Source organism: Phyllopteryx taeniolatus, unplaced genomic scaffold (assembly GCF_024500385.1).
Source record: "Phyllopteryx taeniolatus isolate TA_2022b unplaced genomic scaffold, UOR_Ptae_1.2 contig_24, whole genome shotgun sequence".
NCBI lineage: Eukaryota > Metazoa > Chordata > Actinopteri > Syngnathiformes > Syngnathidae > Phyllopteryx > Phyllopteryx taeniolatus.
Window position 1 is genome coordinate 2,617,468 of NW_026903162.1, and position 24,544 is coordinate 2,642,011.

The following is a 24,544-nucleotide window of genomic DNA, read 5'->3' on the forward strand; positions in this document are numbered from 1 at the left end:
ATATATTATGAGATGTTATTAGATACGTTATGTTAAAGAAATTGTCATCATATTTAATTGTATGATTTTTTAAAAATTATTTTATTATTTTTTTCCATACTAAAATTTAACTTGGATGAGAGAAAAGTGTTTGGAGTGAAAAGTTGTACTGTCACATGTGTTTTATTTTCGCAAACCATTCTTTTGCGGAAGTTACTTTTATTGTGCCAGCCCCACCCCCCTCGGACACCTCGTTTCCGGTTGGTCAGGCCTTGTTTTGCGCGCTCCCGCCAGCTTGACACGGAGACACTCACGCGCAGCTCATCACTCGCGTCCTGCTCGTCCTGTTGGCCGAATAAGCGCACTTGACGGCCGAGTGTCAGTCCACGCGAGTTTGTTTTTCTTTTTTTTCTTTTTTTTGTTCATGCAGCGACGACTGCGAAAAAATCAACAACAACCCAACGCTTTCATTTACTAATTAGGCGCTCAGGTGCGGTGGAGTTTCTCACTTTCGACTCTCAGGGGAGCTTTCTTATCTCAGGAGGAGGAAGTTACAAATCCTCAGGAACAAACTCAAAGTGCACTTTTTTTTTTGTGTGTGTGTTTGTGTGCAAGATTGCTCAGCCTACTTAAATCCACAAAGGAGAAACACTTGACACCCACATGGAGGCTCAGCCCGTCGCCGCCTGCTGACATGGAGCTCTTTTCCGGCATGCAACTCAGCCTCTAGTCGTTTTTTTTTTTTTTGTGTGTGTGTGTGGCTCGTTTCTCTTGTCTTTTTCCTCTACAAAGAAGACCCCCGCACCATGGCCGGCTCTTCCCCCCGGTTGCTCTGGAGACGGAGCCTCCTCCTGGCAGTGTGCGTGTGCGCGCTTGGGGCGCGTGGAGCCGAGGAGGAGGAGGAGGAGGAGGAGGACAGCGGCGGCTTCAACTCGGAGGTAGGAACCCAATGTGGACCACGTAGAGCCATCTTCATGTCTTTGGCTCATAATGACACAGGCATGTTGGGCTTTTGACCCCCCCTGTCCCCCCCCAAAAGAGACATCCATATTCAACAACATCCCACAGGGCATCCCCCAAATGTTTTATTGCAGTGTTAAAAAACCTGTACATCAAGAACTAGCGCAAAAAAGTACCGCAGCATATAGGCCTATAAACAAGACAAAAGTTTTATTTCTAACATTGCTATTGAATAGGGCGTCCTCCAATTGTTTATTATAGTGGTTCTCAAACTTTTTACCAGTAACACCTCAAACAATACTTAAAAGGTAAATACAACTGAATTGTACTCAGGCAATGATTCTATCACGTACAAGTAGAGAAAGCCTGCGTGATCACAAATAAATGACACTAAAGTATAACGAAAAGCACATTTTAATAACGTAAGCCATGGTGGCATTGAAACAAACCGCTATCGAAGATGAACTGCAAATGTATTCATACTTAAAAGTTAAACATAACTGAACTCTACTTTCGCCAGTGGTTTTTATCTGTACCACTAGAGGGAGCCCCGCATTCTCATACTTGGAGAATGGCGGCGCAAAAGAAAGTCATGTTAGCGCACATTTTTGATGGGGCCATTAACATCGCTGGACTCTGCCGTGTGTGTGCGTGTGCGTGTCAGACAAAAGACAGAGGCTTTACACAATGTCTTGACTGAGGAGCAACTCCACAAACTGTTGTTGCTTAGTGACGGTGTGTGTGTGTGTGCTCTGAACCCTGCGGCCTATGTAACGATGCGGCTAAAATATAGATTTTTTTTTTCCGCTAACGGCTATCAAGGGGCGCAATCAGTGCAAAAACGAGACAGGCCCACCTTGTTTCAACGCACAACAAAAACTTGTTCGAACGTAATGCTTAAAACATGACCGCTTCCCATAATGCACTAGGGTTGGGCATGCGCAGATGCCTCCAGCGTGTAGAAGATGACGACGCTAGTTTTTGGCGTGCTCGAAGCAAAACTGAGCACGACACGCACGAACGCAAAATATTTTTTATTTCGACGGCAGGCGGCCGAGGTGTATCCACCGTGCAGATCCGACTGAAAGCTAAAAAAAAAAAAAGTCTGAAACTTTAGGTCGTAATTCAACAGAACGCCGGCATGTTCACATACAACCGTCAGTGCTAGCAGTAGCATGCTAGGCTACATAACGTTTTGTTGGCTGCTTGCGAGCTGTATCGTATAAAAAGTACGGGAACATACCTCAAGCAATCCTTGAATGAACGTCTTCTCCCGAGCATTGGTGACCACCACTGCACGTTTTTCCCCATTTTGTTCTTTTTTGACCGACAAAATATATTATTCGATCCATTGTTGTTGCCGTGGCCGCGGTAACGAGTGTATCCGGTCAGTGATCGTAAATGACGTCAAAAGACACGCGACAAGGCTAAAAATAAACTAGCATTTGGATTCAAATATACTGTATATGACGGCGACGCTGCGTCAATGGCTTTTGCGGAGCCGATCAATGACGTCAGTGATCGGATCGGCGAATTATGACATTAAAGCCGATCAGCATAAAATGCTAATTATCGGCCGATACCGATCAAGCCGATCAGATCGGTCTAAAGTCCAATATAAAGGGGTTTGTTCATATTACAATGAATGAATTAATTATAAACAATAAAAATTATGCTACAGAAGTGTGTTATGATAATTTATCTGTCATTAATAATTTAAATTGTTTAGATTGCATTATTTTGGTTAATTTGTACATACCTGTATTTGATAAATACATTTTACACATTTTATTTATTTACTATGCATATTTAAAATGCATAATAATTCCATTAAAATTTAAAGATATTTACAATTGTTATTATTCGTAAACAGAGTATAATATTACATAAAATACTCATTTATTGTTAATCATTTAACTAAATTAAATATCATGATTTTTATTAATGTATAAACATTCACTGCTAGTTTAATATGAATAATATTCCTAGTTTTATTTATTTATTCACAAATATTGACAATTGCGTAATATCAATTCTGAACAGTTGTTCAATGTGTTTTAATATGAATAATTTTATTTATTAGTAATAATTCTACAAGTTGACATTTAATTGTTATTCTTATTGATTTTATAATCTATAAATATTCATAATATATCAACATTAATTTTAAACCAGGTTTAATATTGTTTTGTATTTGTTAATGAACAAATGATATTTGTTAAAAATATGCCTAATTATAGAGTGTATGAATATCAATAATTTGCATACTTCTGTTTAATGATGTAAAATATTGTATGACAGTTAAGATGACTGAAACATTTCTTCAAACATTGTCTATAACCTTGATTTTGATTAAACATTTGGTACACAAGTGATGTTGAGACACATTTTGAGCCTATTACATTTTCCGCTAACGTAAGAAACAACATAATTTAGACAGTTTAATTGTCCTTTTATATGACGAACAATTTAACTGGCGTCATCTTTTTTATTTTTTATTTCCCCCCCCCCCCTTCTTAGCGTGTGAATGACACATTTGGCTCCAGCGCACGTTTGCATTGTCAGCATATTTCACCAGATGAACAGCTTATGTGCCGAGGCATGTTCGTACCCAAAACTGTACGTGCTTTGATTTATTACTCCAAAACGCAAAACAGATTTATGCTAAAACAACACAAGTTTACATCGATTACGAATGGAAAAAAAACAAGCAAAAAAAAAAAAAAAACAGCAGACCTCCTTGTTTCCAGGGCGTCTTGTTTCTTACGAGCACTCGGTGGTGGTTGTTTACGATCACGGTTGAAATGTGCTCCACTGGCTGGAAAGTGAGAACGCTTCATCCAGAGAGAGCGCCTCATTGTTTGTCTGGAGTGACCTTTGACCTCAAATCCTACTCAAGTCTGCACTTGCAGGACATCGTGGGACGTTCAAAGAGAACACTGACACCAGGAGTGTGTGGATGTGTTTACATCGTATTTCATGTCTATATACCTCTACTTTACCACATTTAACTCATAATTAATGTATATTGAGTAATAATACATTTTTATTAAATACATAAATAATAACTAACTACATAATTCCACAGTGAGCCACAGTCACCGTTATGAAGTCCAATTTTCTTTTTAAAATATGACTGTAATCTATTTTTAAACTTTAATATCATAATTTTACGAATTTTTCAAAGTTTTTCATTATGGCATTTAGGGTTACACGCGGTGGTTCTGTTTAGTTGGCGTTAGGATTACCATTGTAAGCAAAAAGTTTAAGAAGTCCTGTTGTAGTTGTTGCCGTGTCACCGTTGTCCTATTCCTGTACCTGCAGTCTCTTGAGGATTGCTGTTCATTATTCCAGTAGAGTTCTGTCTGCCCTTGGGACTGCTTTTGGATCCAGTCGCCTCCATTATTGCGCCCACCAAATTGACTTGAGTGTTACGGATGACGTTTGCGTTTGACTTTTAAAAACGCTCCGCTTGATGGATTATTTCCAAGAAAAAGCCATTTACAAATAGCATTGTTATGAGGCATGGTGTAGATTCAGTGTAGGTGGTTGTGGGAAAAGCACCTCAACAACCTCAACAATGTTTTTTGAGACAAGAGCCGTCCCCTGGCCAGTGATTTGTCTTGAGATAAGAGCATAAATTTGAGATGTTGAAAAAAATGGAGTGCAAGATGGTGGCAGAATGTATGTGTACGTCGTGTATTTCACCAAACCATGTAACTTGTGAAAGTCTGCTAGCTTAATGACAACACAAAATGCAAAACGCCATAGATGGGTTAACGAAACTACCAGTGATGTCACGGTAGTTATACCCCGCTAGTTAATGGATATTTACACAAAAACAGTGCAGCAATGCATGTAGTCAGACAATCTAACAAAACTCACAGGCGATATACAAAACAACTAATATTAATGCCGTCTACTGAGCTTAGAAGAGACCGTCTTCTTTGTGTATTTATTATGTGACTATAATACTATTATACTGCCCACTGGTGGCCAAGACAGGTTCACCAGAAGTTACAGCACAATGTCAATGGGTATTGAAGGATGAAGTTATATTCTGTGCGTGTGTCATATCTGTGACATAAGAACTTCAGCTGTAAGGGGCATCCTGGACCGAACAAATTTGAGAAGCCCTACTCCCTACGAAATCAAACATTCCGAGCAGTTCCAGCCTCTCTCAGCCATCCACTTATCCTCCTCCTCCTGGGAGGTTTGAAGGAAAAGTTTGTGTGGTGGGTGCTGCGTGTGTGGGGTGGCGAGATGGCAGCAGACCAAAGCTCAAAATAAAAGCTGTGTTCGTATCTTGGCTGACATTGTAGTGGACACACATACACACACGCACACACACACACACACACACGCACACTCCGGCTTTTTACAACTCCTAGTATATTGCCGGCTTTGGCAGGTACGATCAAGGACTTTTTGAAAGAACATTTAATCGATGAGGCCTCTGACACACACGCAAGCGGACGCACACACGCACTGGCGTTCTTGTTTTGTATTCTGATGAGGGAAGATGAGCGTCCAGACTCGATGCTTTTAGACGAGGCGAGGAGTGAGGAGTGCGTTGTGTCGTCGTGCGCCAGCGCCACCATCGATTTGACCTCGCAATCGCCCTAAATACGTGACGGCCGCAAGCCGACTGCGTACTCTTTACGACGTGTCCTCTTGTCTGGGCAGCTTTTCCATTCGATGGATGCAATATAGGATCTGGAGATCTTCACATGACCGTCATAAACCTCGATCTTTAAATCATATGTAAGATTTCTATATGTTTAATGTACCACATTTACATGATATTTAATGTCTCTCTTATTTACCATGTTTGAATAATTTTTGTGATATACATATTTTTTTTGCCCTGCAGTCCTTTCCTTATTGTTGTGTCATGAACACCGACCTTAACTGAGGCAAGGGAGGCCTGCAGTTCTTTTAGAAGTTGTCCTGAGTTCCTCCTGTATGGGTCATTGCTGTTCTCTTGGGGTAATCTTTGTAGGCCGGCCACTCCTGGGAAGGTTCACCACTGTTCCATGTTTTCTCCATGTGAGGATAATGGCTCTCCCTATGGTTCGCTTTAGAAAAGGCTTTTGTAACTCTTTCCAGACTGATCGATGTCAATTACTTTATATATCGACAGTTGTGGAATTTCTTTGGATCGTGTCATTTTGTTGTTGTTTTCTTAATCGTGATCTCTTGGGGAAACTATGCAAAAATATAAGAATTTCACTGCGCTACAGGGCTCTAGTTTTGTGACTGGTGTAAAACCGATGCGGCACGTGGCGTAACTCTGCGCGCTGGCGGGTTCATTTTGTGGACCAGCACAACACGGCATATGTAAAAGAGGGAGGTCTGCACTGCTGTGGGAGTGATCGCAGCCGACTTCAATCTTGTCCAATCAAAGCGGCTCCTCTCATTCCCTTGAAATGCGGTGCGATAGTAGTGCTTTGTCATGGCGGAGCGCAGACAACCAATATTTTTTCCAAGAAGAAAACCGTTTTGCTCGAGTCTGGGAGGCCGTATTTACTGTAATGTGTATACACCTCTAATGTACCAAATGTACATATTACTTTAATTTAGCATGCATACATCATATTTACTGTCTATACAACTCTCATATAACATATTCATCTTATTAAACGCTTATATGCCTACGTTATAATGTACCAAAATCACATCATATTCAATGTTCTATGCAATCCTAATGTGCCATATTTACATCATATTTAATATATGTACCTCTCTATTGCTCCATATTCATGTAATATGTTTTTTTTATTTTTTTATTTTACCCTGGTTGCCACTCCTACTACCCAAGAAATGAAAAATTTATTCAACCTCAAAAATCAAATCTTGACTTGCCTTCCATTGGAGTTCTTTAAGGATTTTCTGAACCCAAAAGTTAGCTGTCCAGTGCTTTTCTACGACAGTGCAGTGCAGTCGGGTTGGCCATGGTACCGTTTGGAAGGGTATGACCTCATTTTTGTCAATTCTGCAAGCAGACAGTAGCGCTTCTCTTTTCCCACCGACTTTAGTCGTGGAAGTGAATCGCGACACACCCGCTCTTTCTTTCTGTCGTTGTTTCTCTCACGGTGGGCGTGTCGGGATCACGAGCAGCTGCTGTACAACATCACCGCCAAAGGGCTTTATGCTCTGCTCCGTTCCCAGACAGACCAGATGAAATATGCACACGAGTAGTCCGTTCGGTGAACTTCAGGGAATTCGCATTAGCATTGTTTGGTTTGAAGCGTCCTTCACTTCTTTATAGGTGAAGTCCTAAGTTACTGTGGCAAAAAAACAACTAGTCTAGTCTCATTTAATTGCCTGGTAACTGGACGTAATTGATATTTAGGCATGAGTTGTGTATTTTCACACGATGCTTTAGCAGCATTAGTAGTAATGTGTGTGTGTGTGTGTGTGTTTCACATTCTGTGTTGCTCTCTTATCTGGAGGCGGAGGTGGGTCAGGGTCACATTCAGTTCAGCCTTCTGTATGCCTCTTACTGCCCTTGCACATAAACACACGTACACACACACACGCTCACAATAACACACTTGCCTGGATTTGTTGTTTTTGAAGCGCAGGTGCTAAGTGTTGACAACATTTCTCCATTTGTTGAGGAAAGTGATGACATACGAGGAGGTTTTGTGGCGATGACGTTTAGCTGACGGACGGTAAAAATGTAGCCACTCCTAGAAAGAAAGCCATGGGTACAAAGGGCTTGTAGAATCTACTATATCAGATGATTAAGTTGTTAAGAACAATGTAAATTGAGCCAATCCCCTTGCCATGCTAAAATCACGTCAGGAACGATGCTTTTTGCCGGGTTTTTTGGTGTCTTGTGTTTCCTTTTTGCCACAAATCGCAGTGCTTCATCAACACCAAAACCAATTTGTGGCATTTTAGGGCGTTTCAGAAATGCTGCAAATTGCTCACCTTTTCAGCTAGCGATAGCTAGAGATAGGTTCCACGGAAAAAAATGAAAATAGGCAGACATCAAATGGACATGAATGATGATATTTAGACCAATTAAGTGAAATTTGATCATTTCCCACAGTATAATGTTCTCATTTGAGTCCTGTCTAAACTCTCTTGTATGTCGTATCTTCTTGTCAAACTAGACCAGTTGCTGGTCAACTTTGTCCTGCAACGATGGTGCAGCTGGTGTAAACCAAAGAAGGAAAGGAAGAGAAGGAATACTTGAGTTCATTTATTTATTTATTTTTTAAAATATGCAATGGAAGGAGTGCTTGTGTCAACATAGGGCTTTATCAGCAACACTTTGCATTGTGCACAACGGGCGTGACCCGCAGGACTGTAGACCTATCTAGAGTCTTAGCCGTTTGTGTGTGTGTGTGTGTGTGTGTGTGAGATATTGAGTTTCTACACAACAGCTGGGTGTATCATCTGTGATTCAAGTATCACATTTCCTCCCTCCGAACTGTCATGAAGCCACAACGCCGAGAGCGCACTCACTCACTCACACACAGCTGATCCGCCTTCTCCCATTCACGTAAATGCAATCATTTGACATATTTTGACAAATTACTGGAATGGATGGATTTGCGCTGAATAACGCTGTTTGATGTTCTGTAGCTCAAAATCAATACCCGCTCAGTGACTTGAAGGTGTGAATGTGTAAGGAGAACCCTAACAACAAGCGCTACATGAATTGATGGCTGGACACTGGGATTTTGCCCAAATTGTTTGAATGAAAATGAAAAGATGCATTTCAGGTTCATTGTAGACTAAATATGATTGTGTGTATGAATGAATGTATCGACAATTTCTTTCTTTCTCTCCTGTGTGCGCGTGTGTGTGCAGTCTTGGCTGAGGATGTACGGCTACCTGCCTGAGGCCAGTAGACAGATGTCCACCATGCGCTCCACGCAGATCCTGGCCAACGCCATCAGCGACATGCAACGCTTCTACGGCCTGGAAGTCACCGGACACATGGACCCGCAAACCATCAGGTAAGCAAACATTTACACACTTTAAACACAGCGCCGTATAAAGCGTAGAACAGGGGAGACGTTTTTCTAGGGAGCCCCTCAACTACTGCGTGTATCCCTAAAGGAGGAATTAGAACGTTGACTATTTTTGAGGAAAAAGTTCCAATGTTACGATAACAAACAAGGTTATGATAACAAATAACAGTTATGAGAATACAATTGGATTTTTCAAGAAAAAAAAAAAGTATCATTACACATATACAGATGTATTTTAGCAGAATGAAAAGTCATAATCTTACGAGAATAAAGTTGCCTTATTTAAGAGAATTGTTCGACATTATCGGCTATGAGAAGGATGTGCATTGTTTTGCTTCTCGCTTCTAAAAAAGACAATATATAAAGCTAATATAGCATTTTTTAAAATTATTTCATCAAGTTAGCAAACCTTGCAACAATCATATCAGACTTTTTAGTTGTAAATTATTTTGCAGATCCCTTTACTTTGGGACTCCTGTTTAAGAAGCATTGGTGCAAAAACATAAAAATGTGCAATTTTGTCTGCCCGCTAGCGCCATGAAGAGACCCCGCTGTGGTGTGCCCGACAAGTTTGGGGGCCAGATCAAAACCAACGTGAGGCGGAAGCGCTACGCCCTCACCGGACACAAATGGAACAAGAACCGTCTCACGTACAGGTTAGAGTTGATCAAAATTAGAGATCAATCATTTCATGTCACCATTATAGTAACAAAAATCATCATGATTTTCAATAGAAAAATATATAAAAAATCAACAGCTTGAAAGTATGTACTTTTAGAAATTGCACGCACGCCCCTGAGGTAAAGTGTGGGTGTTGAAATTTATTTTAATTCATGCAAGACCCCACAAAATGTACTTAGAATGCCAAAGACAGACTTTAGTATTTTTAAAGTGGTTGGACTGTTAAAACAGAAATCTAACCAGAGGCCTTGTTATTAATTATTCTCTTTTTATTCAATGTTAAACATTGTTTTACAATTCAATTAGATTTTGGACAATGAATAAACATGACCATAAACAACAAAATTCACTTAAAATTTTTTATTTTTCATCCACCTGCTTGCATCCTGCCAGCTGTCGTGATGTATGAATCTTGGGTTGTGTTTACTTATTTGGTTGTGAGGTCCGAACCAAAGCAGAAAACATTTGTGTGGAGCTGACATTATTCACAAGAGGATTTTAAGAATGGGCCGACGGAAATGCATAAACAAATGAAATACATGTGCCATGTTTGTTCCTCTTTGTCGTCCCTTAGCATCCAGAACTACACCCCCAAGATTGGCGAGTACAACTCCTTCGTGGCCATCCGGCAGGCCTTCAAGGTGTGGGAGAGCGTCACCCCACTGACGTTTGACGAAATCCCCTACCAGGAGATCAAGTACGGCCGGCGTAAGGAGCCCGACATCATGCTCTTCTTCGCGTCTGGCTACCACGGCGACAGCTCCCCATTTGACGGCGAGGGCGGGTTCCTGGCCCATGCCTACTTCCCCGGGCCCGGCATGGGCGGCGACACGCACTTTGACTCGGACGAGCCGTGGACCATCGGAAACCAGAATGTACAAGGTAGGACGGAAGTCTTCCAGTGCGGTGTTGGCCAGCGAATTACAATGGTGGGAAGTAATGAAGTATAAACACTTTGTTACTGTACTTAGGCAGATTTTTTAGGTACAGCGGTAGCTTGATGTACAAGTGACCTGACTTACTAGTTTTTCGAGATCAGAACCACCACTTGGTCGATTTGTTTTTGTCTTGGGTTGCGAGCTTCGGAACAAGGAGCAGATCGTAAACATTTCTTGAAAAAAAAGGGTCCGGGTGATTATTAAGCTCGGTAAAGTGTTTATTGCCATTTCAAGTTGAAGTTTAAACACAAAACACAGACAGTTACGCGTTCTGTGTTTAACCAAACCGGAGAACTTATGAAAGTCGGCTAGCTTGATGCTAACACACAAGGCAAAATACCATAGACGGGCTAGTAATCTAGCATTGATGTCGCAGTAGAAGACTATGTCGCCTTGTTGGCTGGACATTTCGCTGCTATCTTTCACCAGCAATGGGCGAGTTGAAAGTCCCGTAAATTGGCAGATTGCATTGTTGCAAAAAAAGACGTGATTAGCGATGAGTCTTCAATCTTAAAACATCGATGGGGTGTAGCAAGTGTCTAGTTCCTCAATTTTCAGGTTCAAAGTCTTCTCTTGTGCGCACGTTTGTTCGTCCAATAGGCCGTCGCCCACACCCAAACAGTGAAACTTCATGGCTGACATCAGATTTTTCCCAACAAGTATGTCCAATAAAAGATTTTGTTATGCTGTGGAGAAAAAGTCGTGAATTGTGAATCATGAATATTCGAGGAAAGGCTGTAGATCTATGACGGTACTACGACATTTTTTGTGGGAGGTCTGCACAATTCACTGAGTGAGGTTCTTTCTTTGAGCTGTGCCACACGAATAACCTCTTGAGTCCTGAAGAGCTGTTCTCAGTGTTTACCCAAAGAGCAGCGGAGCGAGACGGCGCGTTTAAAGACCCTCAGACGTGTCCATCTTAAGGTTGAGATGAGATGGTCCTTTGGCTGCACTTTGAGGCCTTAATCAGTAGAGTGCGGCGACAAAGAGGGCGGTCTACGCATGGGCCCCAGTGCAACACACTCCCTCTTAGTGTGGGACACACACATGCATGCACACACGCACACACTGGCTCAGCTCAGCCGCCCTGTCTGTTTTATGTTTGTAGATAAGAGGACAGAAAAGACCACTGTCACAAAAACGGGGTGGGGGTGTTAAAGGGTGGACAACAATAACATGAGTTCTTCCACTTCCCCAGCATTCACAAAGTTAGTAAGTCCATTTTATTTATATAGCACTTTTCACAAAGAGGCCTCACAAAGTGCTTCACATACAACCCCAATTCCAATGAGGTTGGGACGTTTTGTTAAACATAAATAAAAACTGAATACAATGATTTGCAAATCATGTTCAACATATATTTAATTGAATACACTACAAAGACAAGATATTTAATGTTCAAACTGATAAACTTGATTGTTTTTAGCAAATAATCATTAACTTAGAATTTTATGGCTGCAACACCTTCCCAAAAAGCTGGGACAGTGTCATGTTTACCTCTGTGTTACATCACCTTTTCTTTGAACAACATTCAATAAACGTTTGGGAACTGAGGACACTAATTGTTGAAGCTTTGTAGGTGGAATTCTTTCCCATTCTTGCTTGATGTGCAGCTTCAGCTGTTCAAGAGTCCGGGGTCTCCGTTATCGTATTTTACGCTTCATAATTCGCCACACATTTTCAATGGGAGACAGGTCTGGACCGCAGGCAGGCCAGTCTAGTACCCGCACTCTTTTACTATGAAGCCACGTTGTTGTAACACGTGTAGAATGTGGTTTGGCATTGTCTTGCTGAAATAAGCAGGGGCGTCCATGAGAAAGACGTTGCTTGGATGGCAGCATATGTTTCTCCAAAACCTGTATGTACCTTTCAGCATTAATGGTGCCTTCACAGATGTGTAAGTTACCCATGCCATTGGCACTAACACAGCCCCATACCATCACAGATGCTGGCTTTTGAACTTTGCGTCCATAACAGTCCGGATGGTTCTTTTCCTCTAAAAACACGACGTCCACAATTTCCCCCAAAAATTTGAAATGTGGACTTAGATGAGCTCGGGCCCAGAGAAGCCGGAGGCATTTCTTGGTGTTGTTGATAAATGGCTTTTGTTTTGCATAGTAGCGTTTCAAGTTGCACTTACGGATGTAGCACCGAACTGTATTTACTGACATTGGTTTTCTAGAGTGTTCCTGAGCCCATGTGGTGATATCCTTTACACATTGATGTCTGTTTTTGAAGCAGTGCCGCCTGAGGGATCGAAGGTCACGGGCAATCAATGTTGGTTTCCGACCTTGCCGCTTATATGCAGTGATTTCTCCAGATTCTCTGAACCTTTTGATGATATTATGGACCATAGATGATGAAATCCCTAAATTCCTTGCAATTGTACGTTGAGGAACATTGTCCTTAAACTGTTGGAATATTTTCTCACACACTTGTTCACAAAGAGGTGAAACTCGCCCCATCTTTGCTTGTGAATGACTGAGCAATTCAGGGAAGCTCCTTTTCTATCCAATCATGGCACCCACCTGTTCCCAATTGGCCTGTTCACCTGTGGGATGTTCCAAACAGGTGTTCGATGAGCATTCATCAACTTTCTCACTTTTTTGCCACTTATCCCAGCTTTTTTGGAACATCTTGCAGCCATAAAATTATAACTTTATCATTGTATCATCACTGCAAATCATTGTATTCTGTTTTTATTTAAGTTTAACACAACGTCCCAATTTCACTGGAATCGGGGTTATAAAAGTTGGAGTAGATTACGGATGATCTATTTGTGTGAATCAAAGTAAACAAAGCGTGGGTGTCCCAAAAATGTTAACGGAAGTGTCAAATGTCCTCATGTGACGCACGCGCTAACGCACCTAAAGCAAAAGAAGAAGTAGAACTCCTTCAGTCCTCTGGCCGTAAAAGGTCATAAACCTTTTGTACGTTTTGTGAGTCAGCCATTCTAGCGGCGAGACTGTCGGCTTCCTCGGTGAGGAACAGGCCACAAAGCTGAGGAATGACGGCTGGATAGGAATCGGGACAACGGACGCGGAAGCTGAACTTTTTGTGGGGCATGGCGAGCCCAAGCCAGTTAGGCGTCGCCATGGTTAGCTCACAAAGGTTTCTTTGTCTGCGCTCTTCGTTAGCGCTTGGCTAGCTGCACAATGCTAACGTGGCCTGCTTGAGTGCTGCCATGAGGACATTCATGTGACTCTCCAATTCTGCATGGGCTGTGTGTGTGTGTGTGTGTGTGTGTGTGTGTGTGTGTGTGAGAGTGAGTGTGAGGACGTGTCCACTTTCCCATGCAGTTACATCAGCGCGTCTCAACAGCACGAAGCCAGACATGAGGGCCCAAATATGACCAATCAGCAGACAATGCAGTAAAAACAGAGAATTGTTCCCCATAGGTAACAAGGAAAATTGGAAAGGGTTAATTCAACACCCACACTTCTTCCACACCCGCGGAATCAATCCTTTAATGTTCACTGAACAGACCCATACATGAAGTTTTGTGTGTTACCGCCTCAAATTGCGCGTCAAACGCCAAATTGTAGACCCTTGAAAGAGTTTCCATTGTACAGTAGTTAGCTCAGTTCATAGTTCACCGTGAACATTCGGCGAAGTGACAAATAATAAATGTGGGGGTCTCCTCATCTGAGGGAACACTTACGGGGTCACGTTGGTCAAGTCGTTTATTTTCACATCAAGTGGGTCAGTGTGTCGAACAAGCGCGTCCCTTGACGGACAGGGAACTGCGCGATGCGTATCGGCCGCCGTTAGCGTTCCGGGTCATCTCTTTTGCCGGTGACATCATCGCAGAGAGAACAATGAACAGACGCCATTATCCGCTCGCCGTTCTCTTCTCTGTGATGTTCATCATGTGCTGGAATGCGGACCGGCTCATCAACTGAGATTGTTTCCAGATTCCCCTAAATTCTCTCAACTGTTTTTAGAATCAAAGCACATGTTCATTATCATGTCTAATAAAGTTTAATGTCCTTCATTTCCCTCATGGGATTAATGGAATAACTTTTGAGTTAATCTTGAGGACTGTAACTACATTCCGGCACATTTGGTAATATTTAAGCACAGTTTCAAACCTTTTTAGCTGTGTTGAATGAATATACAGTAGGTTGCTTATGCCACAGAATATTCATTGACAAAAATCTGAACTATCATCTGTGTTCAATTAACTAGCCTAAAATGGTACAAAAAGCAACTGAGTGACCACAAAATGTCCCATTGAAAATTGTATCCAATCATTTTAGCCAATCAGAAGCCCGAAGCAAGACACGTTGCGGTAAAAGGCGCTAAAGAGTGGTGTAATTTAATATGAAGCTAATGAAGCAAAAAAAAAAAATTACATGTTTTTTTTTTATGCCTTTAAATGCCAAAATACCACAAAGTTACCTAAATATAGCTGAAATACTCGACCTAAGTTTGTGTGCATTAGGATAAAAAAGGTGAAATGAATTCCTTTCTTTGTATCTCCCACACAGGCAATGACCTGTTCCTTGTGGCCATCCACGAGCTGGGCCACGCGTTGGGCTTGGAGCACTCCAACAACCCGCTGGCCATCATGGCGCCCTTCTACCAGTGGATGGAGACGGATAACTTCCAGCTGCCTGACGACGACCGCAGAGGCATTCAGCAGATTTACGGTGAGAAAGAAGCCAAACAAAAAGCAAAACATGCCCAGGGTTACTCTCGCTAGCAGTTGGCGGTTGGTCAGTAGAGGGAGCTGGGGCACCGCCCCACCACTGACAGTGGTCACCACATCGATGTCTGCTCTTCACATATTTCTGAATGAAATATGTATGATCCAAGACACATATGTCCGCGGAGCTCGTATACCTGTCTGCCTGCACCTTGATCAAATTCACCAAAATCGCGTTAGACCAGCAGTCTACCTTGCGCCAAAAGTTAGAGCAGGTGGTCTGAGCGAATAAGTTTAGACTGACTTCCAGTCACCAAATTGTCACATGCGCCAGGTCAAAGGACACACCCTCGTTGCGTCGGTACTCCCATCTTGGCGCTGACCGGTCTGCCAAATTGGCAAACACGGCGGTGAGGCTTGTACTTCCACCAAAATCAAGATATGCCGCCATTTGCGCTCCGGCATATGTTGCGCATTCTACAAAAATGGAGGTCCAAGTGTTAAGTAACTGATTCTCTAATGTGCAGGCACACATGACAACAGGCCCACTCAGGCCTTGCCCACCGTGACGCCGCGCCGCCCGGACCCCCGGCCGCCGCACAATCCTCCTCCTCGCCAACCGGACCGGCCCAGGAGCACCGACAGACCGGATCACTACGGACCCGATATCTGCGAAGGCAACTTCGACACGGTGGCCATGCTCCGAGGAGAGATGTTTGTCTTCAAGGTAACATTGAGCCTGCTTGACAACTAAAGTTGTGGTGGTGCCATTAAATTAAATTAAAATAGGCGCTCATGTATTAACCACCTCAAAGTTGTTACCCCGATAAACACAATTCATCATTGTATAGCATCTTGCTTACATTATCCATTTAAATGAATCCAAATGTCAGGTGCACTCGACAGGCAGGCCTGTTTCGTCGCCGGAGATTGTAAAACGCCAGGGCGGCTGTGTTTTACGAGACGGCACGCCAATAAAGCGGCGAGGTGTGGTCAGGTGTTTGGAGCCACACAAGCGTGGAAAAGTTCCCTTTTCGGCCCAAAAATGTTCCACTTTCCTATTGGCCAGCTGGCATTTCAGAATCATCTTTATTTTGCCAAGTATATCCAATAAACAAGGAATTTGTCTCCGGTAGTTGTAGTCTAGTACGACAACAGACAGTCAATTGACAGAGAACACTTTTCCCTTAAGTACACTTAAAAATACAAACTCTTCTTGGTTACTGTCAACTTGTCGCTTGCAGAACCTTCCGCCGTAAAATGATAGATGTTTTTGTTGTTTTTAATGCTGTTTGTCTCCCAAATTGCCCGTGAATGCGACTTTGAAGTTGAACATTTAGCTTTTTTGTTTGTGAACATCAGTAGTGTGGTAATGCTTTGTTATCCCTGTTAGTCATAAGATCAAGTGCGTATAAGAGAAGCCTCTGCCAAACATTTTAAACCACATACCATTTTCAACATGCCGAAATGAGTTGGCGCACCCCACCGCCCCCACACTCAATCTCCCTCCAAAAGTCCAAACAAAGCCAAGTGTTCATGATCAAAACATGGGACAAAATTATCCAAGATAACGAAGTACGAGGTCCAACTTTTTAAGCCACACACACCTTTAAGATCTCGACATAAGCTGGCGCACCCGCTTTCCCCCCGCACATACCCTAGAAAAATGTCAAAACAATGCCAGTTTATAGCCGCAAAGACTTCCTGTTTCATGATCAAACAAAATGATAAAATAAGAAAAAAAAATGCTCTCGTGTACTTATGTGAATTAAGATGAATCAGCACGTTATCTCCGTTAACAAGGCAAAGATTTGCCGACGCGTCATTGATGACCTTGTGCCCGTCCCGTAGTTGTAGAAGAAGAAATTGGATGCGGCTTCTTTTGTGCCGCGTCAGCCATTTGTTCCCAGCAGAGGGTCATACGTGGAGACATTTATCTGATTTCAATGCCGAACGGCAACGAACCGCTCATTTTGCCGCGGTCGATTCCCGCCTCATCCTAACAGGAAAATGGCGGACGGCACAAATCTCGTCTGCCCTCCTCGCTTGTCCGTGAAGGACGAATGTTCCGGACGCTTGCCAAGGCCAAGTGGCTCGGAGCAGCTCGCCGTTACTTTATCCCCGGACGGTCACAGCGACTGACTCACCGGCTTATAAATGGCCACGCTCGGTGTAAATCTGTCTACCATCCCGAGGTTCGGCCCCCACTTACTTTGCTGCTTTTATTAGCCTGCGCCACGATCAGTCACTGGAGCTTTCATTGTTATAAAATGATTGTGTTGCTGATTCATGTTTCGTGAAACGTTTTGCTTGATAATCTAAGGGGTCTGGTCTCCAACAGGGCCGTTGGTTCTGGAGGGTGCGCAGGAACAGAGTGCTGGACAACTACCCCATGCCCATCGGACACTTCTGGCGAGGTTTACCCGGAGACATCGACGCCGCCTACGAGAGGCACGACGGCCGCTTTGTCTTCTTCAAAGGTGCGTTGGAGACACACAAACGTATTCATTCATTTCGCAACACAATAATAATTCATTGCAAATGATTTTGCGGATCCCAAGTTTGAAAAGCACCGCTCCATCCTGTGCTATGATGCACATAGTAGATAAGTGCAGTCGGTGTTCACAAGTGGGCACCATGTGGCCAAACACAATATACTGTATAAACTGTACATTGCTCTCATCATGTTAGAAATGTCCAACAGATTGCGGAGCTTGACGACATAAGGACCACGCCTCCCCTCCACATGGAATACATTCTCCATAAATCTCCCTCGGCGTGGCACGTTATTTTTACGGCGAGTCCCCAAGAGCGGCTTGTCTTTTTACAACCCTGCAGCTCAATTTGTCCAACCAGGAGGCTTTGATCCAGCCCGACTCTGGACTGTGGAAGATGATGATGAGCATGATGATGATGATAATGATGATGAAGAGAAGGAGGGTGATGTCATAGGCAAGCCTCCCAGTGTCACACTAGGACACAAGCCAAAGCTGGCAGACCTTGAGAAGGAGTGAAAATCGTGGCGATCTGCTTATCTGTGATGGCAACAAAACTCAATGCAGCTCTGCTTACCTTTTGGCTCTGGCATGATAGTGTTTCACACAGTGGAGTCCAGCCGTTGATTGAAAACCGCGAATCTTTGCACGACCTAGCTGCCAAGTCATGGGCAGAGAAAGTTATTGTGAGTGGTTGTGCGGTATTATGTATTGTAAATTAGTTGAACTGTTATGCAAATTGGCAGATGTCTAAAGATTTACTCGCTTGTTTAATTTCACACTTAATGGGTGGGCAGACACTCCAAACTCACACCTATTTCTAAGCAAGCTAAGAAAAACTCACTTTTTTTGTTATATGGATTATTTGGCACGCCATTGTTTTTTTTCCCTCCCAATGGGTGGCCGAAAGAAAGAAGTCAAGTCATCCAGCAGGAGGAAATCAAGCCTTTAGCTCAAAAGAGTCATGAAGTCATGGGATCCTCCACAACCATGACGTCAACTTCTTGTTCTGTCCACATGCTGAGTGCAGAGCTTTGACTTGAAAGCAGGAGGGTAGTTAGAAGGGAGAGGAAGTGAGGGCTTACAATTGAAGCCAAAGGAAGGATGTAATTGTAATCTGAGAAACAATATACCAATCAGAATGGGCGTCAGACGCACTAATTGCAATTTAGTGATGCCAATCATATCCTTTACATGCGTGTTGTCAAATAATCTGTAATGCTTGCGAAGCAAAGGTGAGAGTGAGTCATGAGTATCATATACGCAAGTCAAGCGAGTCAAGTTGAGTCCCAACTAAATTTCAAGTTAAGTTGAGTCAAATCATGACTTGGGTTAAGCAAGTCATAAGTCATCGCTCAGTCACATTTACAATAACCAGTCTCTCTATTGTCTATTTATCGTCTTCCCGGTTAAACACATAACCGACATGAAGCTTAGGTAATGTCCAGCTACGTGTGAGCTCAACTGTGACGTTCATGTGGTTGGCATAGTGTTGCATATGGTAGGTTTCCAGGTTGATGAACAATACACAAAAACAACATTTCTATCTAAAATAAGTCCCGGTCCGGAAGTTCAAGTCAAGTCTCATGAATACCAAGGCAAAGTCAAGTCCAGTCTTTCATTTGGTCTCAAAGTCTGAAGTCCTAATATTGACTCTGACTCGAGTCAAGTCATGCGACTTGAGCCTCCCACCACGTTGTGAAGACTCAATCCAGCTTCTCCTGTCGTTCCTCCAGCAAACCGATTCTGGCTCTTCCGGGAGGCCAACCTGGAGCAAGGCTACCCTCTGGAGCTGGTGGACTACGGCCGCGACATTCCTTACGACCGCATCGATGCGGCCATCTGGTGGGAGCCCTCCGGTTACACCTACCTCTTTCAGGGAGACTGGTAATACAACAAACCCCTCTGATTCACCTTCACGCTAATGAACCCTTAGCGCATAATTACTGGACTCCACAGTCATTGTTTGGACATTTTCCAGGTCAAGGTAAAGGTATCCACGTGTTTCCAAACTGTAAAAGCAGAAATGTTGAGGGTACTGATAAGAAGCAATGGTATACAGTATACACACACTATTTATCCCAATGGAGACTATTTTGTTTAAAAACTTAACCTGTGCTTACTGTGATAAATGTCGTGGCATCCTGGTGGAATTCTCACCAGCCACGGATAGTGCTGACACATCAACTATCGTGATGAGTGTTCTCACGAGAGGAATCTCCTTTTTTTTTTCCCCGAAACATCCATAAAATCATTGGTTCGAAAGCTGGCCGACGTGTAAATAAATGTTACTTATAAGTGCCTAAATTGTTCAAATGTTGATTATTGAGCATTCCAAATTCATTTTTAACAAGAACTCGAAGACATGAAATGACAGAAGTGATTTTATTTGTTAATATCTGATATTTTGCACTTTTTTTTTTTCATTGAATATCAGTTCATCAGTGTAACGGATTTTTAGACTTTATACAAAGGTTTACTGTTACTGAGATTTTTGAGCTAAAATATTTTTAACTGCCCAGCTTAAAGAAAAATGTAGTCTTTTACAATGCTTTTCCCATAGAAAAAAAATGGTAATATACTCATACTTATTTTTTTTTCTGGTAAATGGTAATGGCCTTTCATTTGTATAGCACTTTTCTGCCTTGAAGGTACTCAAATCACTTTAACACTAGCTCCTCATTTACCTACTAATGACGCAGCATCAAGAGCAACTGTGCAACTTTTGAGAATTATTTTCCCCCGAAGAACATATGGTTTCCAAGCTACTTTAATTTTAACGTTTTCCTGCTCCTGTAAAAGTTGTCATTTTTTGACCTTTCGGAGGGAACCGTAAAAATAGCAGGAATGCTGGAAAGGCGGGACAAAAATGTGGCATATTTGCCAGGTTCCGTGTGAAAGCCAAAGGGCTGTATCTTTTGTTATGGCTCTGATGTAGCAATTTTTGCAGGGGCTCGCTGTGGAAAGGGGGATGCATTTTTAAAAAATAACAGGGAGATTCACTTGACATGAGGACTTGATGTTTGCTCTCTCTCCTGGCTCGCAGGTATTGGCGCTTTAACGAACAGTCCCGCTCAGCCGACAGAGGCTACCCGAAGCCCATCAGCGTGTGGGGGTCTTCCGTCCCCTCGGCTCCCAAGGGGGCCTTCCTAAGTGACGACGGAGGTGAGTGCAGATTAGCACAGATGACGAAAGACGAGCAGAGTGCTTCCTGAGTGGAAGTGAGGTGGATGGGATTGAAAGGTGGGGGGCCGGGCGCAAACTCACCAGGGAAGGCCTGAAACAAAGAATGAGGGCGTGGTCGCTCAATTGTCAGGAGGGAATGGAAATATTTAACCCCAGACACAGCACGCCTTGTGTTCAACGACACACAATACACTACTCACAAAACGTTAGCCAAATTGGGGTTTGGGGTGAAATTTTAGGATGATCCTAAAAATCGCCATCATCGCCTTGACAATTTGACCCTCTGTAAAGGTTTGCATGCACATGTCCAACTGCTCACTGTTTCAGTGCTTTTCGCACAACGTTCTGTTCTCTCACAAGCAGTTGAAGGGCAAAATCAGCAACAGATGTATGATACAGGTTTATTCAAACTGAGTCACAAAAGTCGGCTTTTTATGATATTACAGTAAAATTCCGATCATAAAATTAGGCATTTATCGTCAATCGTGCTAAATAGTGAAAGTCAGGCAACAAAATTAGGTCTTCATTTTCCTAAACTAAGAAGATTATCACAATATGGTGGTCTTATTATGTGGCTGTGGTTGTCTCCTCCAGCGTACACCTACTTCTACAAAGGCTCCAAGTACTGGAAGTTTGACAACCACCGCATGAAGAGCGAGCCGGGCTACCCCAAGTCCATCCTGCGCGACTTCATGGGCTGCAGCGTGGACCTGGACCCCCCGGACACGGACGCCGACGACAAATATCCGGACGTCAACCAGCCGCCGTTCAACCCGGACGCCGGGCGCGAGGATGACAACAATGTCGACAAGAAGGACGACGAGGACCGAGACGGCGGCGGCCGGACGGACGGCGACCAAGACGCGGACGAGGACGAGCGCGAGAGCCACGAGGAGGACACCAACGAGGTGGACGTGGTGCTGAAAGTGGACGACAGCCAGGAGCGGACCATGAACATCCTGATGGTGACCATCCCCCTGGTTCTGGTGCTGTGCATCCTGGGCCTCATCTACGCCATCATCAACACGCTTCAGAGCAAGGGGGCGCCGAGGCTTCTGGTGCACTGCAAGCGCTCGCTGCAGGACTGGGTTTGAACCCTGAACTTGAGATGGGGATTGCTGAACCCTGGACGGACCCTCAGCATACCCTCCCACAACTCATAGAAACAGGTAGTAACAGACCCATGCGGTTACTGTACTGACTAGGGATGGGCATTACAATCGATTGATGGATCGTGTGAGATTTATGGCAATCGCTAAGTGTCAAACTCATTTTCGTCGTGGGCAACATTGTAGTGGGGGTTTCCCCCAGAGGGCCTTTAAGACTGGAAAATGTCTCATTTCCATACTGTATATAAATGGATAGTCAAAACTCCATTTAGCAAGGAACATAAAATATACACACTTTATTTGCTTCAGTGGGCCCCATAAGTGACAGAATTTAATACTTTCATTCATTTCACCGATTAATCCATAACGGAGAACTAGTCGAGTGCCCATCCCTAGACTTGCTCCACGGTGCATCGACTGTAGTCTATTTATACGAGACAAGTTTGCACATTGTTTGTGTTCATTGGGTGTGACTTTGTTGTTCTTGTTTTTTTTTTATTTGTAATTTTTAAATGATTATTGATTGATTTATTTCTAAACCAGGAAGTCTGCTGTATTCTCTGGCTAGCCCATCCCCTTTCTTAGCTTTCACCACGGTACACTGAGTTTACATTCAGAGGCAGCCTGACACCCACTTTGCTTTAAAGGTCTCTTTAAAAATTCAGCCCCTGAATCCAGATTCGCTGAGCAAGATGACATTTGGTAGACATGTCCATCATGAGTAGACCCACAAAGAACTCTCAAGAAGCCATGCCCCAAAAGACACAGGAAGTCTGGCAATTTAGTTAGAATGTTGTCATCTTTGGGTCATTCCAGCCATTTCCACAGGTCCTTCAGACACAAACTAGTCCTAGAGATTTCGACCTATTGCTATCAAATTTGAACCATAGACATTACACAGACGGGCGATGCTAAATTGTCACACATTTTAGTTTTGGTCATTGCTTGTTGGTTGAGTTTGGCAACAAAATCTGATGACTCAGACCCAACGATTGGCTCGCTAGCAAATGTATGAATGGATGGAGCACCTGTTTGAGTTCTTTGACAATTCAATTCCTGAAGCAATTCTCACTTAGCAACACGACATTTGGTAGAAATGCAAAAAAAAAAAAAAGCCTGATAAAGCCATGCCTAAAAAGACGGAGGTCTGCCATTGTGGTTTGAAACCAAGCCAATTTTGCCATTTCTAGACGTCCTTAAAAGACAAACTCCTCTTTGCGATTTTGTCGCATTGCTACCAAATTTGAACTCTGTTACTAAACAGATGGACAACGCTACATTGCTAATTTGTAATCATAAAAAGGTCGCGTTAAAGGGGTTGACACGATTAGCCGTTTGACCAAAATAAGAGTCAAGTTGACATAAACCATCCGCTCATTTCCCGCTACTCCACCTTCCACGTACTTTCTTTGCCTTCCTTGGAAGATGTTAAAAAGCGTCTGTAAACACTCTGTAAAAGGAAGCGCTTGCCTAAAATGTATTTGTGTCACTCTCAGACAGACCGGAGAGGGGGAATGGATGGAGCACCTGTTGGAGTTCTTTGACAATTCAACTCCTGAAGCAATTTTCACTTAGCAACACGACATTTGGTAGAAATGCAAAGAAAAAAAAAAAAAAAAAGCCTGATAAAGCCATGCCTAAAAAGACAAAGGAGGTCTGCCATTGTGGTTTGAAACCAAGCCAATTTTGCCATTTCTAGACATCCTTAAAAGACAAACTCCTCTTTGCGATTTTGTCGCATTGCTACCAAATTTGAACTCTGTTACTAAACAGATGGACAACGCTACATTGCTAATTTGTAATCATAAAAAGGTCGCGTTAAAGGGGTTGACACGATTAGCCGTTTGACCAAAATAAGAGTCAAGTTGACATAAACCATCCGCTCATTTCCCGCTACTCCACCTTCCACGTACTTTCTTTGCCTTCTTTGGAAGATGTTAAAAAGCGTCTGTAAACACTCTGTAAAAGGAAGCGCTTGCCTAAAATGTATTCGTGTCACTCTCAGAGAGACCGGAGAGGGGGAAAGTCACACAGGAAGACCACCCGTCGCCTCCGCTGGGGTGTCAAAACTTGAGCTTAAAACAGGACATAAGTGTAACGCGGCTGTTAATGTAGTGTTCGACCGCTAATGGACTTTTTACAGCGGGCACTTATGTGTAAAGGTGGCGCAGCAGTGAGAAGTGGTCCGGATCTCACGTGAACGGCGGTTAATCCGCTTCGTTAAAACACAGGAGGTGTGCGCACACGCCGCCGGACCACCGCTGACCCGAAACCTTGACCCCCGAGAACCCCAAACACGCTTTCATGTTGCAGGAACAAAGACAATAACGTCTTGTTACCCAGGAAGTCTCCCATTTTAGTTTGGCGTGCGTGCGGGAAACAGCTTTCAAGAAAGTTTGATGACTCTATTTGATGAAACCATTTTGGTTTGCAGTGGCCATTTTTGGGTCAATTGGGTTATTTTTAGAGGTTCTTCAAAGACAAATTTGCGTTGGAGATTTTGCCCAATGGCTACCAAATTTCAACCAGTTTTGATGCCTTTCAGGCTGAATACAAC

At 43.1% G+C, this 24,544-nt stretch overlaps 1 protein-coding gene across 1 annotated transcript; it reads left to right on the plus strand.

Annotated features, from left to right (window-relative positions):
- Positions 1 to 245: 245 nt before the first annotated feature.
- mmp15b (matrix metallopeptidase 15b) lies at positions 246 to 22,526 on the plus strand. Its single transcript, XM_061764843.1, has 10 exons — positions 246 to 917; positions 8,767 to 8,915; positions 9,464 to 9,586; positions 10,186 to 10,493; positions 15,040 to 15,201; positions 15,725 to 15,924; positions 17,539 to 17,677; positions 19,429 to 19,579; positions 20,739 to 20,857; positions 21,473 to 22,526. The coding sequence occupies exons 1-10, from the start codon at positions 786 to 788 to the stop codon at positions 21,970 to 21,972; spliced, it is 1,983 nt and encodes a 660-aa protein (XP_061620827.1). The 5' UTR covers positions 246 to 785; the 3' UTR covers positions 21,973 to 22,526.
- Positions 22,527 to 24,544: the final 2,018 nt, after the last annotated feature.

What these genes read in the sequence shown, in the direction of transcription:
- mmp15b (XM_061764843.1), top strand. Translation starts at nt 786, where the DNA reads ATGGCCGGCTCTTCCCCCCGGTTGCTCTGGAGACGGAGCCTCCTCCTG. An exon ending in GCGGCGGCTTCAACTCGGAG is followed by an intron (nt 918 to 8,766) that starts GTAGGAACCCAA and finishes GTGTGTGTGCAG; the next exon opens with TCTTGGCTGAGGATGTACGG. An exon ending in GAGAGATGTTTGTCTTCAAG is followed by an intron (nt 15,925 to 17,538) that starts GTAACATTGAGC and finishes GGTCTCCAACAG; the next exon opens with GGCCGTTGGTTCTGGAGGGT.